General features: G+C 47.0%; 1 protein-coding gene across 7 annotated transcripts in view; it reads left to right on the top strand.

The window, feature by feature from the left end:
• ZMIZ1 (zinc finger MIZ-type containing 1) overlaps positions 1 to 12,344 on the top strand; it is a 430,629-nt gene extending 418,285 nt beyond the window's left edge. For 5 of the 7 annotated variants that reach the window (XM_051982018.1, XM_051982017.1, XM_051982019.1 and 2 more), the window contains exons 22-24: positions 352 to 518; positions 4,917 to 5,201; positions 8,129 to 12,344. In XM_051982018.1, the coding sequence (XP_051837978.1) occupies positions 352 to 518; positions 4,917 to 5,201; positions 8,129 to 8,236 (560 nt within the window). In that variant the 3' untranslated portion in view covers positions 8,237 to 12,344. The remainder of the gene's footprint in view (positions 1 to 351; positions 519 to 4,916; positions 5,202 to 8,128) is intronic. The other 2 variants (XM_051982016.1, XM_051982020.1) reach the window with 2 other exon arrangements.
• The last annotated feature ends 219 nt before the right edge of the window (positions 12,345 to 12,563 follow it).

Genomic DNA, 12,563 nt, shown 5'->3' with positions numbered 1-12,563 from the left:
AGATGAGTTTCCTTACCAGTAGAAGATACCTAAAGGTACCAACCATAACCTGAGGACATCAGGAAAATTCTCTTCCTCCTACATTTGTCAGTGAAAAACTCCCTCTGCCTGCCCCTCTCCCCACCACTGTGCCTTCACTTCCCTTCCCAGTTGAATAAGTCCAAGAAATTTCAGTATAGGCAATGTCTTACCACATAGAGCCTGAGAGAAATGGCTCTAGATTCCTCAGAACAGAGAGAAACTTGGTTCTCTCAAGCCCCGTCCCATGCCTCATGCAGAGGTCCCAGTGCCCAATGCTATCGATTTAGTGGGTGACCGCCCCCTCCCCTCCCCTTGTTTTCACCCCCTCAGGCAACAACTACCAAGGCCACGGTAACTTTGACTTCCCCCATGGGAACCCCGGAGGGACGTCCATGAATGACTTCATGCACGGGCCCCCTCAGCTCTCCCACCCCCCGGACATGCCCAGCAACATGGCTGCCCTGGAGAAACCCCTCAGTCACCCCATGCAAGAAACTGTAAGTACCCTCTCACCATCATCCTGTCTTCCCTTCTCTGACCTACCTAACCCCCTCTTCCTATCTAAATCCTTTACCTTCTTCTTGGACTAGCCTGGGGAACAAGTCTCAATCTGAGACACTTCTTTGGGGTGTTTTGTTCCTTTCCCAGCAGAAATAGAAACCAGGTTGTGGGAGTCAACAGATAGTGGGGTCAAGTCCTGCCAATGTTTTCTAGTGTTAGCTAGTGGACAGTGGGTTAGCTGTTCTAGATCCTAGAATTCTATTGGGTTGGCCATCTTCCAGTTCTTAAATTCATTCTCTAGATCTCTTCTCTCTTCCCTTATTATCCCCTATACTCACTAAAACAAAGTCACCATACGCTGGATTATGTAGTGACAAGGGCATCAGATTTAAAGTCCAACCACCTGGGTTGACGTGCCAGTTGTGCTAGTTACTGTCTGTCTGACTTTGGGCACCACTTCATTAGGACTTAGTTTACCCATCTGCAAAAGGTGGGCTAAACTCTAGATGATCCTAGAAGTGCCTTCTAACTCATGTGAGTCCCATTTATTCTGCCTTCATTCACTCAGTGTTCAAGTTTCAAATCCAGTATTCACTGTGGAACCAAAGTCAAGAACATTCTTCTCAGTCCCAAAACAAGCACAAACAACTGTCTTGGAATTTTGATCCCCATTGTAATATTATTTGCATGGGATCCTTGTCAAAGGAAATTTTTTGAGCATTCTCCTGATGCTGTGACTTCTCCATGGCCATACAGGGCAAAAATTAGAATTCTACAGGGACAGAATTAGAATTAATTAATGAATTAGAATTAGATCAGCATCTGGACTTAGTTTTATGGACATTCTTTACTGATTTCTCTCATACCTTAAGAATGAATGTGAATTGGGGCAGGTAAAAGCTTTCCAAGGTGACAGCAGAACCAGTACAGGGTGGTGGAGAGGGAAAGGGTGGACACATGTTTGTTCATTTCTGAGTCTTCCCTGACTGACTGACATGGTGCCTTAACTTGCTTTGGCTGCCTTTCCAGATCAGCCAGTTAGTTGGCTGTGAAGAAAAACAGTTAATGTCACTTCTCCCTCCTTTCTTCCTTCAAAAAAAAATGAGGAGGAGGGCAAGAATTTGCAGAACAGATAGAATTCCAAATTCCCAGCCACTTAAAACTACACTCGAGGTCAAATTCGTGAGAATGGAGTATTGATGCTATTTTTCCCTAAAGGGGCCAGAGAGCTTTAGATAAAGGAAGAAAAACATTAAGAATAATAAATATTAAGACTGTTACTTAGGGTACAGTTTTATATTTTTCACAGTGAGAACACTTTATAGCTTCATTTGATCTTTGAGACATAAGTTAGATATAATAAGGCAAGTATTGTTGTTACCATTTAAAGATGAAGAAATAGGTTCAGTCGCCTTAAGGGACCTAGCTAATGACCTCTGGAGCCTGGATCCCCATCTTGATGTTTTTTCCACTGTCAAAGTGGGAGAAACCATTGTAGACAACAGTCTTTGGATAAGTGAGTGGCAGAGGAGGACCAGAAGGAAGGGAAAACAGATTAAAAATCTGTGTTCTGGTTTCTGTTGGTCACAACGCCAGCTCCTTTCTTTAGGCAATCTGCTCTTTCTATGCTTGAATAAAGAACAGAGGCTAGGTCTCAGGGAATGTGTTCCAGGGAATCCCAAACCTGCCCTACCCTTTTCCCCAAGCCCTAGGGGAGAGGGAAGAGGGAGCAGGCAGAGGGTGTTTTGTGTTCTTCTGGCCTTGGCCTTGGAACCTGCCAGGAGTTCAGAGTCTCAAACTTCAGAGTTATAGTTCAGAATCAGCTTTTGGGTAAAGGCTGTGATTTTAAAACAAGATAAAAATATGACCCTGTAGCTTCTCTGAGAACTACCCAGGGATAGTGAGCCCCAGAAAATTGTGATTATGGGCCAAAAACATAGGGAGTCCAATCTTAGAGGAAAGAATAATTTAACAGGAAGGGCAGAAAGGGATGTGTCCCAGAAATCATCCAAATCATTGGCTAGATAGGCCCAGCTTTGGCCTTCCAGTGCCAATGGAACTGAGTCTATGTAAGGTAAAATATTTATGGATTTTTTAGGAACTTCGAGGAGCACTCCCTACCTTCCCTCTTCCCACTTTTCCTAGTACCCAGGGATAAACTCCCAACTGAGACCTACAGAGAGCCTTCCCTATAAAATGGAGCAAGAGAGGAGTGGAATTTTGGTTGGGCATCTCGACTTGCTCTGCTGCAATGGAAGGAGAAATTGGCAAACTTTCCAGGGCATTTTCTGACCAAGGTAGAGCTTAAGTCAGAGACAGAGGGAGATCCAGCCCTTGAACCATCTTTTGAAAATGAAGGCCATCAAGGCAGCACCTCTGCTTAAAGTCGCACTCATTCAGGCTGGTGATGGCCAGAGATTAAAGCCTTTAACAGAATCCTTGTTCCATCCACAAGGGATGGTGGTTTAAATGCCAGAGGCTCCTGTTCTTTCACCCCCCCAGGTTTGGTTAGATGCTGGAAATATCAGCTGAACCCGGAAGAGGTACATTGTTTTTGAAGTAGCCATCTGCTAATTTGGGATTTGGAAGAGCTGATTGAAGTGCACTGGAATCCATCCACCATCCCTTCTTTACTGAACACCTGGTGAAAGGTTTAGAGAGATAGTTTGGACTCGGTAGAAATAAGAACAATCTTACAGTGAGTTAGAGTTCTACCCCAATAGGTAATGAGCTCCTCATCATCACCACAAGATGATGACACCAGAGGTGCTGAAGAAGACCCTTAAAACTTCATTTCTCTGGATCTCAGTTTCCTCATCTGAAAATAGGTTAATTGGATTAAATGACTGGCTTTAAGTCATAGGGTCCTATGATTTCTACAGTAGAAGAGAGGTCAGAATTATTGATCTGTGACAGAAAGTCTCTTTCCTTCTAATTCTAAAGTTCTCTTAGTCCCTTTGAAAAGGGAGTTTACTTAGCACATACTCAGAGGAGGCATATGGTTGCCTTAAGAAGAGAATACACTTTTCCACAGACTATTTACCGAATAGTGGATTTCTGTGGATGCAGGTGCTTCTGCTCCCTATAAATGTCATCAGTTCATTAAAGCATCTCTCCCCCTGTACACAAACAGCCTTCCTCTACAGATTAGCCCTTAGTGGACCGTTTTTTCTGCATATACTTAGCATGGTAAACTAATCCACACTCATTTATTAAGGACCTACTATTCGTCAGCTATTAGTTCAGTGGGTACAGAGATGTAAAATTCCCTGCCTTCAATAAGTAGTACATATAAATGTGCACCATGTAAATGTAAGTTGTTTACATAAGCAATAGAAGGATTGAGAGGGGCTTCCTCCACAAGTAGTATGGCTTTCCCTAAAATTTCATAATTCAGTAATTGAGAATGCCCTTCTCCTTTGCAGTGAGTGAGATTTGGCAGCATAAACACCATCATCTGGTCTTTGTGTCTCTCTCTGTTCTTTGCCTTCTGAGGCACTCCATCCCCTATGCAGAGGGTCCTGCCTTCTCTAACTTTGGGGCGGTAACTGTAGCTTTCTTGCTTCTTCCTTTACTGCTGGCTCCCATAGGAGGCCTAGGAAAGTCCCCTCAGGTTTAGGTTTTTTCATGGCTCTGGAGCTGGTTTTTGATTGGAGTCCCATTTGGCCATGGTTTCCACAGAGGGACCGTTCTAAGGAGGGAGGGAAAGGCTGCTTGACTTCAGATCCCCTCCTCTTCCTCAGGCCCCCTGACCCCATTGGTATTCAGTGGCTATCCCGGTGGTACATCATCCCTCCACTCAGTGGGACCTCTCAGAAAGTGCCCATCGTTAGCCAAGGAAGCCGTTTCTGGCCTTCATGAAGCAGCTGGGTTTCCCAGAGCCCTCCCTTCTCCCTGCTCCTCTGTCACAGGGTACCAGGGGCTGCCTGGCGCTGTGCTGGGTCTGTCGGGTGCTTTGCTCTGTGTGTCTGCGGGGGCCCCCCAACCCCCAGCTCTGTTCTGTGGCTGTGGCCAGGGCCAGCATTTACATGCCTCCCCCGAACCCTCAAACATTCACATTTTGCTTTTCCATTTCCGACCACGCTCTTGTTCATTGTGATGGTGTCCAGGCTGGAGGAGACTCGGGGGCCGGGCAGGGGAAGCCCTTCATCCCCTCCTGCCCTCGTCTCCCCCACAGATGCCGGTGTGGTCCCCTTCTTCATGGCGCTGTGGCCCGGTCGGTTGTTTTGGGGGGCGTCTTTGATTTTTTGTTTTTTTCTTGACGGAAAAGCATTCAGTGTAAAGGGTGTTTTTGGTTTGTTTTGGTTTTGGTTTTCATTTTCTTCAGGCATCTCGTGCACTGTATCTTGTCACCTCACTTTTCTTTTTTTTCCTGCTTCTCTCCTCCTCCGCAGATCCCACATCCTGGCAGTTCTGATCAGTCCCATACTTCCATACAACAAGGTTTGCACGTACCACACCCCAGCAACCAGTCAGGGCCACCATTACATCACAGTGGGGCTCCTCCTCCTCCTCCTCCTCCACCTCCTCCTCCTCCTCCTTCCCAGCCGCCCCGGCAACCGCCTCAGGCTGCTCCCAGCAACCATCCACACAGCGACCTGACCTTTAACCCCTCCACAGCCTTAGAGGGTCAGGCCGGAGCACAGGGAGCGTCCGACATGCCGGAACCTTCGCTGGATGTAAGTTTGGGTCACCGATGTCATCTGCCTGCATTTAGGTTTGGTACCTGGAGGTGCCCTAGACATAGTGGGGGGAGGGAGGGAGGAGGGGGAGGACAAGGGCAGGGGGTGGAGGAGGAGGCGGGATGGTGGCCAGAGGGGTGCAGCCTCCCCTCCCGCCTGGGAGGTGGGCAGGTGAGATGGGGGGCTCACGGGGTGGGGGAGCTCAACACATCTCATATCCTGGCTCCACTTAGAGAAGGGATGGAGGACCCCCCAGGACAGGGCAGGATGATTCTCTCTGCTCTCATTGGGGGGTCTCCCTTCATTAATAGGTGCTTTGTCACTTCTAACCGCCTGACCCATTGGGCCTCCAGGCTGGCTGTCCTTGGTCTCCAAGGCCCAAACACACACCTTCTCAATTCAGTTTTATGGGATTGGGAGTTTTGGCTTAGAGTTGAGTTTGGGTTTTTTTTATTTTTGACCTTACACTAATTTGAGGCATTCAGGGGGAGATTCCCCCATCCCCCCCCCTTTTCTCCTTTTTCCTCTCCCCTACTTCCTCTCCCATTTTGGGTCTGATGTGCTCTGTTTCTCATGGTGGAAGGGACCAGAGGGATAGGCTGTTATCAAAAGCCGGGGGCCTCTGGGCATTCCTCTGTCTGTCTTGTCGTGCGTGTGTGTCTCTGATTTACTGGTCCACGTGTCATCCGTGCCTGCTTTTCAGCCTTTTCTGTTGCACATTCCCGCGGCCTGATCAGGGGGTCCTAGGTGTTGGCAGTGGGCGGAGGGATGGCCAAGGGAAGGCTAGTGCCTGGGGACCCCCTTCTCAGCCCAGCCTTGCCACACAGGGTGAGACGCTTAAAAAACACCCCAGAGTCACCTCCCCTCGGGCCACCATCAGCACCCTCTTCTTACTGGTCACCGGGAGATACATCAGTTATTCCTTAGCGTGGGTTGGCCACTCACAGTATCCGTAAGAAGGAGCCTTCAGAGAGAGGAACCACTGAGGAGAAAAGGGAGGGCAGGATAAAGAAGCATCAGAGGGCGAGACCAGCAAGAAGAAATTCCTTAGTTAGCACCTAGAACTACTAAATAAAGCGAGCGTCCCAGACGCCGGGGCCTGGGTCTGCGCTCAGCCCTCCTGTTTCAACAAGGAGAGATGCTAGCTCTCCTGCAAGTGAGGCCGTGGGGCCAAAGGGAGGGACTGGCAGGCCTAAAACTCAAGGGCCCTCTAGGCCCACCCCCCTCATTTTTACAAATGAGGAAACTGAGATCTGGCGAGGGCTAATTGGCTTTCTCAAGGTTTCACAGATAGTGAGAATCAGGAGAGATTGAAGCAATTCCTCTGCCTCTGGGTCCATGCTGCCTGTAGTTGCTGCCTCGGTGCTTCAGATCCACTGGGCATCTGCCATTTGGGAAGCTTCTTCCCCTGTAGAGCAGTGGTGACAAACTCACATGAAAAAGGAGGCCATCAAATACCCCACCGATGACCCCTCCCTGCAAACTGCCTTAGAAAACCACATTATTAATAATATCTGTGTTTTATTGTATTTTATTCATTTTGTTAAATAATTGCCATTTACATCTGAAACTGTACCACACTGGACAGTGTGGTGGGTTACAGATTTGACCCCTGTCCCAGAGTGCTGAGAAGTGGAGAGTATGTCAGAGTTAGAAAGTGGACATGAGGTGAAATAACAATCTCAACTGGCACATCCCTGTTACCCTATAACATACTTACATCCCCCTCCCCACCAAAAAAGACCCAAACAAATGTCATTTAATTTCAAAAAAACTTTTATTTTGTAAAATTTCTCCTGTTTGAGAGACTGGTAATGAGATTTTTAGCTCTCCTACTAAAAATGCCTCCTTCTCTCCCTTAGCCTCTGCCCTTTCCACAGACATTTCCCTAGCCTCTTGGTCCATACTTTGGGCTGTTTCCCAGAGCACTGCCTGTGGAAAAAAAGAGTTGTCATTAAGCAAATGCTTCCATTGAGGGGAGCTGGGATGTGCCCCTGGAAAGGGTGTCCTGGTAGTTCCCAGAAGCCCCGACTTTTTAGCTGAGGAGAGTTATTAAAAGGTTCGCAAGCATTCCCCTCTTCAATTTGGAGGTAGCCCCATGAAGCTTTAGAGCAGATTGAGCCATCAGGATGGCAGGAGTTTGAAGGAGGGGGTAGTAACTGACCTCATCTCCCAGGTAAATGGTCTCCATCCTGTTGTCACTTGGCACAGGGTAGATGCAAAAGTCATCTCCCACAAGCTCTTCTTCTGTGGGGCTTGGAGAAGATCGCCAAGTGGGTCCTGAGATCAGGGGAGGTGATTTGAACCTTCCCGGAGACACCAGACCTGAGAGCCAGGGGCCGGCCACCACTCCCCTTTTGGGGATTCCCCCAAAAGGGAATTAGCAGGACCACAAGCCGGTGTTCCCTAACACGCAGCAGAAACACCTTCTCCGATTGGAGTGAGGTTCCTTCTAAAGATCTAGCTTAGAGCATTAGGATGAGCCTTCGAGGAGCGACATCAGTCCCCCCTCCAACTGCATCAGCTCATTGGTGAGGTGAGCCAGGCTTTGAGGTACAAGTATGTCCCAGCCTTTTGCCCCCATCTCGCTCAGTGGGACAGGATATGTTTTGGTAGCGGGTGGCAGGTGTTGGGTCTGAGTTCAGATCCCAAATCTGCTAATGAATAGTGGGGTAAATCTTGGGCAAACTATATGAAGGCTCTGGAGTTCCTCCTCCACAAAATAGGGCTGGATTAGGTGGGCTCCGAGGCCTGTGAGCTCATGCTCTTCCTTCTTCAGGGATAGAAATGGCACCATGAGCTGTCCTGTGCCCCTCTGGAGGGCAGCAGAAGGAAGAGTGGCTCCTGGAGGCGTCTGCCTCCCATGACCAGCAGCCAATGCTGTCTGGCCCTTCCTCATCCCCTTCTCCATCTTTGTTTTCCAGCTTCTTCCAGAACTCACGAATCCAGATGAGTTGCTCTCGTACCTGGACCCTCCTGACCTGCCGAGCAATAGTAACGACGACCTTCTCTCGCTTTTTGAGAACAACTGAAGCTCTCAGCTTTTAATCAGTCCCCTTCCCCTTCCCCACACATACACACACATGCACACGCATGCAAACACACACATACACACACACATACACACATGCTTCTCCACCTATGTAGCCATGGTTCTCCCAAGTTCTCGACCCCAGAACTTCTCATTTGGAGGTGGGGTGAGGTCTCTCCCTGCTATCCCTTCTCAGAACCATTGGCACTCAGTGGGGAGACTGCAGGAGAGGAAATGGTACCTAATGGGTTGGGGGCCCTTAGAGCACCTGCTCCTGGCCCTGGCGTGGCAAAGCCTAAAGCCCAGGGCAACTGCATTTCTGCCCACGTCCAACACAGAGCTACAAAGAAGAGCCTTGTGATGGAGAAAACCATCCCAGCATATCTCTAGCTCAGCAAGGATGAGAAAGTGGCTCTCTCCCCTCCCAGCCCAATTTCTCCCAAGCTGACCCAGTGTCAGAAAAGAACGTTCTAACCCAGGGGTCTTCCATTTTTGAAACTGAGACTTCTCCCCATCCACCAACTTCCCAGACTGGACACCTGAGCATTCACAGAACCAGAAATATGGAGAGAGATGGATGGAATGGGCAAGTACCCTGGGGAGGGGCAACCCATGCGGGAACGAGCCCTGTGGGTGCCAGTAAGAGCCGCCAAAGTCACCACCACCGGAAAAGCACAAGCCGTCCAAGAGAGAACCCCGCCAGGCCAGAGCAGAGCGTGCTTTCTCCCGTCTTCTTCCTGGAGCTGAGGATTGCCGCTCTTGACCTCTGACAGACCCTGCAAGGGGTCGTGCTACCCAGAGGCTCAGAGAGAATGGATGGAGATTGAGGCATCTAAAAGGATGGGGGAGGGAGAGTTGTTGGCACTTTGGGTTCCAGCAGAAGTAGGGAACCATGAGATTCTCTCTCAGATCACGGACAGTAAAGAGAATTTCCACTGCCTCTTTTGAATCATAAGAGGACCCTATAGTTCCCTCAGCCAGAAATGCGAGAGAGCCTCCGCCTCTTTCCTTTGAGGGAGGAGAGAAGGGGTGGGGATGAAAATGTGGGAAAGGAGGCAGACACAGTAATGTATACTTTTATTCCCAGCTTACTCCTTAAAAAAAAAAAATACACACACAAAAAAGGACAAAATCAATTTTAAATCCTCTGCAGAAAGGAACACTGGGTCCTGAGAGATGAGTGACTTCCTTTTTTTGTGTTTCCTTCTTCCCCTTCATCCCTCTTTCATCTCCAGGACTATTTTGTGTTGTCTGACCTTCACACTGCCTCCCCCACCCACCCAGCCCCCCCTTCCCCCTTTTTTGTCCTGTTGAACATCAAGATTTGCAGAGAGAGAGAAGGGCGGTGAGCTCGAGGTTGAACATGGCTTGGTCTTGATGCCTGAGAGAGCCATTGTTTAGCATTGTCTCTTCTGGGCATGGTGGGCTGCATCTCCAGCCCCAATTCCCCGTCTCTTGGTGGGCCACGGCCTCCAGGGAGCACTACATATTGCTGCATATGTGCCATCCTGCCCTTTAAGGAATCCCATCTTGTGGACCTTTCTTCACCCTCAGTAAAATTAACTGATGCTCCCCTCTCACTGGGACATGAAGCATTGTCCCTCCATCTGTCTCTTCAAAGCCCCTGTCCCAGGTCCTCAAGCCCCTGTCCAATTCTCACATAGCCATTTTAATGTATGATTTTGTTTGGGGTTAGCTTGCATTTCTGTCAGTGGCCTGCTCTGGGCTCAGATGATGCTGGATTTGCTCCCAATCTCTCAAATCTGTAAAGTCTTTGCTTCAAGTTCCTTGCTGTCATCACTGCCCACCCCTCACCCAGCTGATCTTTATTTCTCCCCCTCTCTGGGCACCCCTAGCCCCTTGCTGTAGATATTACAGGAAACGGTGGTCGCTTTCATTTATTTCCAGCCTCCCATATTCAGACCACCAGGTTTTCTGTAGAGAATTTGCCATCACACCTTTGTACTGGTTGGTTTGGTTTTTTGCATTTTTCTCAGATGACAAGTTGTTCAGTATGCAAAATCAATTATTTTAAGAATCACTATTGTAAATATCTTTGTGAATATTTTAGTATCGTCTTTGATAATATTCAACATTTTCATGACCCGGTTATATCCTTTGCTGGTGTTTTTAAATACCTTGACTGAAGATGAAAAAAAAAAAAAAGAGTCCTTTTTTAGAAAAAAAAAGTAAAACAAAAAAAAATTCAAAAGTTCTTTTTACAGACTTAAGGGAATGAAATTTCTTTTTATTTTAAAGATGTCAGCTCACCCATTTGATTCATTTCCCCAATCCTTTGGCAGTAGAGCAAACAGCAAAACAAGCAGCATGAGGTCGAATCTGGCTTGCTTCCAGGCGTGTTCCAGATGTTACCACTCCTGGTGTGCCCTGCCATCTTCCACCTCCTCTCCATCCAAACCGCACATACAAACACATGCATATGCACGCACACACACACTTGGAATAGAATGTGATTGGGGGGAGGGACGGGGAAGAGAACTGGCCAGTCCATTGTCTTCTGTGTGGGATGATCTCTATGGGAAGGTCAGCCCTCTAGACAGAATCAAAGGGTCCTTAGCTGCCAGGTATTGGGGCCACCTCTGGGGGACCCTTTGGATGTGCTCACAAGTGATGAATTGTCTTCCCCAGTGCTATTCTCCCGTTTGCGCTGTAGCAGGGTTTCCCAGTATAAATCGGCACCTGCTAACCAGTTTTCCCACTTCTCAGCGCTTCTCTCCTAGGAAGACATGTTTCCTGGCCTTGTCTAGCAAGTTAATCTCAGTCAAGCATTTTCCTTTAGACTTAAGCGTCAGCTTTCTCAAACAGGCAGTGATCGAGAGAGACCAAGAGCTTTATAGGGAGCCTTTACCATATTGTTTTGGGGGAAGGGACAGGGACAGGTACATAATAAAAGGAAAACTAGGCTCTGGCTCCTTTTTTTCTTCTTAAGCTGTCAAAGGCACTATTACCCAGAATAAGATCAGCAACGAGGTAAATGCAAGTAGAAATGATAGTTTCGTAAGCAAAGGTGGCTCTCGAATCCCAAGATGGTACCTATTGCTCACATCTTGATGGGTGGAGTTGTTGGAACTCTCAGAATCTCGAAGGTGTCCAGTGTTTCAGAACAGCTACACCTAAAGGAAAACTGCCCACGGGATCTACTGGCATGTTTGTGTCCATGTTGCCAAAGTTAATTACAAGGTGGGATGGGGGGGTGGGAAAGCTCTGGGAAAGAAATACGAGCACCCCTACCCTTTGGGCTTATTAAAGCTTTATTTGTGTATCAAATTCCCAGTAGATTTTTTGTTCTCCAGATTAAAATATATATGTACATATATATTTCCCCCTTCCCCCAATGGAAGCCCTAACGAACCCACAGAGATCTACACTTCTGCTCACTGATAGAACTTAGGACCGACCCATCAGACACCGCCGTGTCAGCAGCAGAGACTCAAGGGACACGTCTGTACATATGTAAATGAGAAATAGAGACCTGTTAACAGAGATGCATTCATCTTCCTTGGAATGTGCATTTGATTTTATTTTGCAAAAAAGACAAACAAACAAACAAAAAAAAAAAAAGCTTGGAGCTCCATCTCATGTGGAAAAAAAAATAGATCTGTCTGTTAGCGTTTGTGAAGTCTCCGCATTGGATTCACACTCTGTGATATACACTGACCCTGTGTGGAAAGTTTTGCTTTGTTCTGTTTTTATTTTATCTACATGTACTCTTTAGCTTCAATGTGCTAGTCCTCTCACCTGTGTATTTTTAGGGTGCTAAGAAAACAATGAAGAAAATAAAGGAGATTTAAAAAGATTGTAACCAAATTCATACTTTGTACAATTTTTGATATCATGATCAGAGGTGAATGACATGCCCACACACAGGCGCGTGCATGCACGTGCACTCATGTAAGTACAGTCGGAAGTAACTTCTGCAGAAATGGTCATTGTCTTTGTTTGTACATCGTATGTACAATGCAATCATTTCATACTTTAAACTGGTCAGAAAACTAATTGTGATTTCTAGTCTTGCAAAACTGTATGTAGTTAGATGATGTGACAACCTAATATTTATCTAATAAATATGTATTCAAACAAAACCTGTATATTAGGTGTTCATGTGGTTATTTTGTATTTAAAGATCAAATTATTGGACTATTGCTAGACATTTCTATACTCTGTTGTAACACTGAAGTATCTCATTTGCCCATGTTAATTTTTTTTTTCTAAATAAATTTTCAAAATGAAGGTTTGTTTTGTGAACTTAAGAAGTGGGTATGGAAAAAGGAAAACACCAATATCTCCCTCTCCAGCCAAATAAGTGA

Source organism: Antechinus flavipes, chromosome 2, assembly GCF_016432865.1.
Source record: "Antechinus flavipes isolate AdamAnt ecotype Samford, QLD, Australia chromosome 2, AdamAnt_v2, whole genome shotgun sequence".
Lineage (NCBI taxonomy): Eukaryota > Metazoa > Chordata > Mammalia > Dasyuromorphia > Dasyuridae > Antechinus > Antechinus flavipes.
Note: the sequence above shows the minus strand (reverse complement) of the source record. Positions and strands in the feature narration are given on the sequence as shown.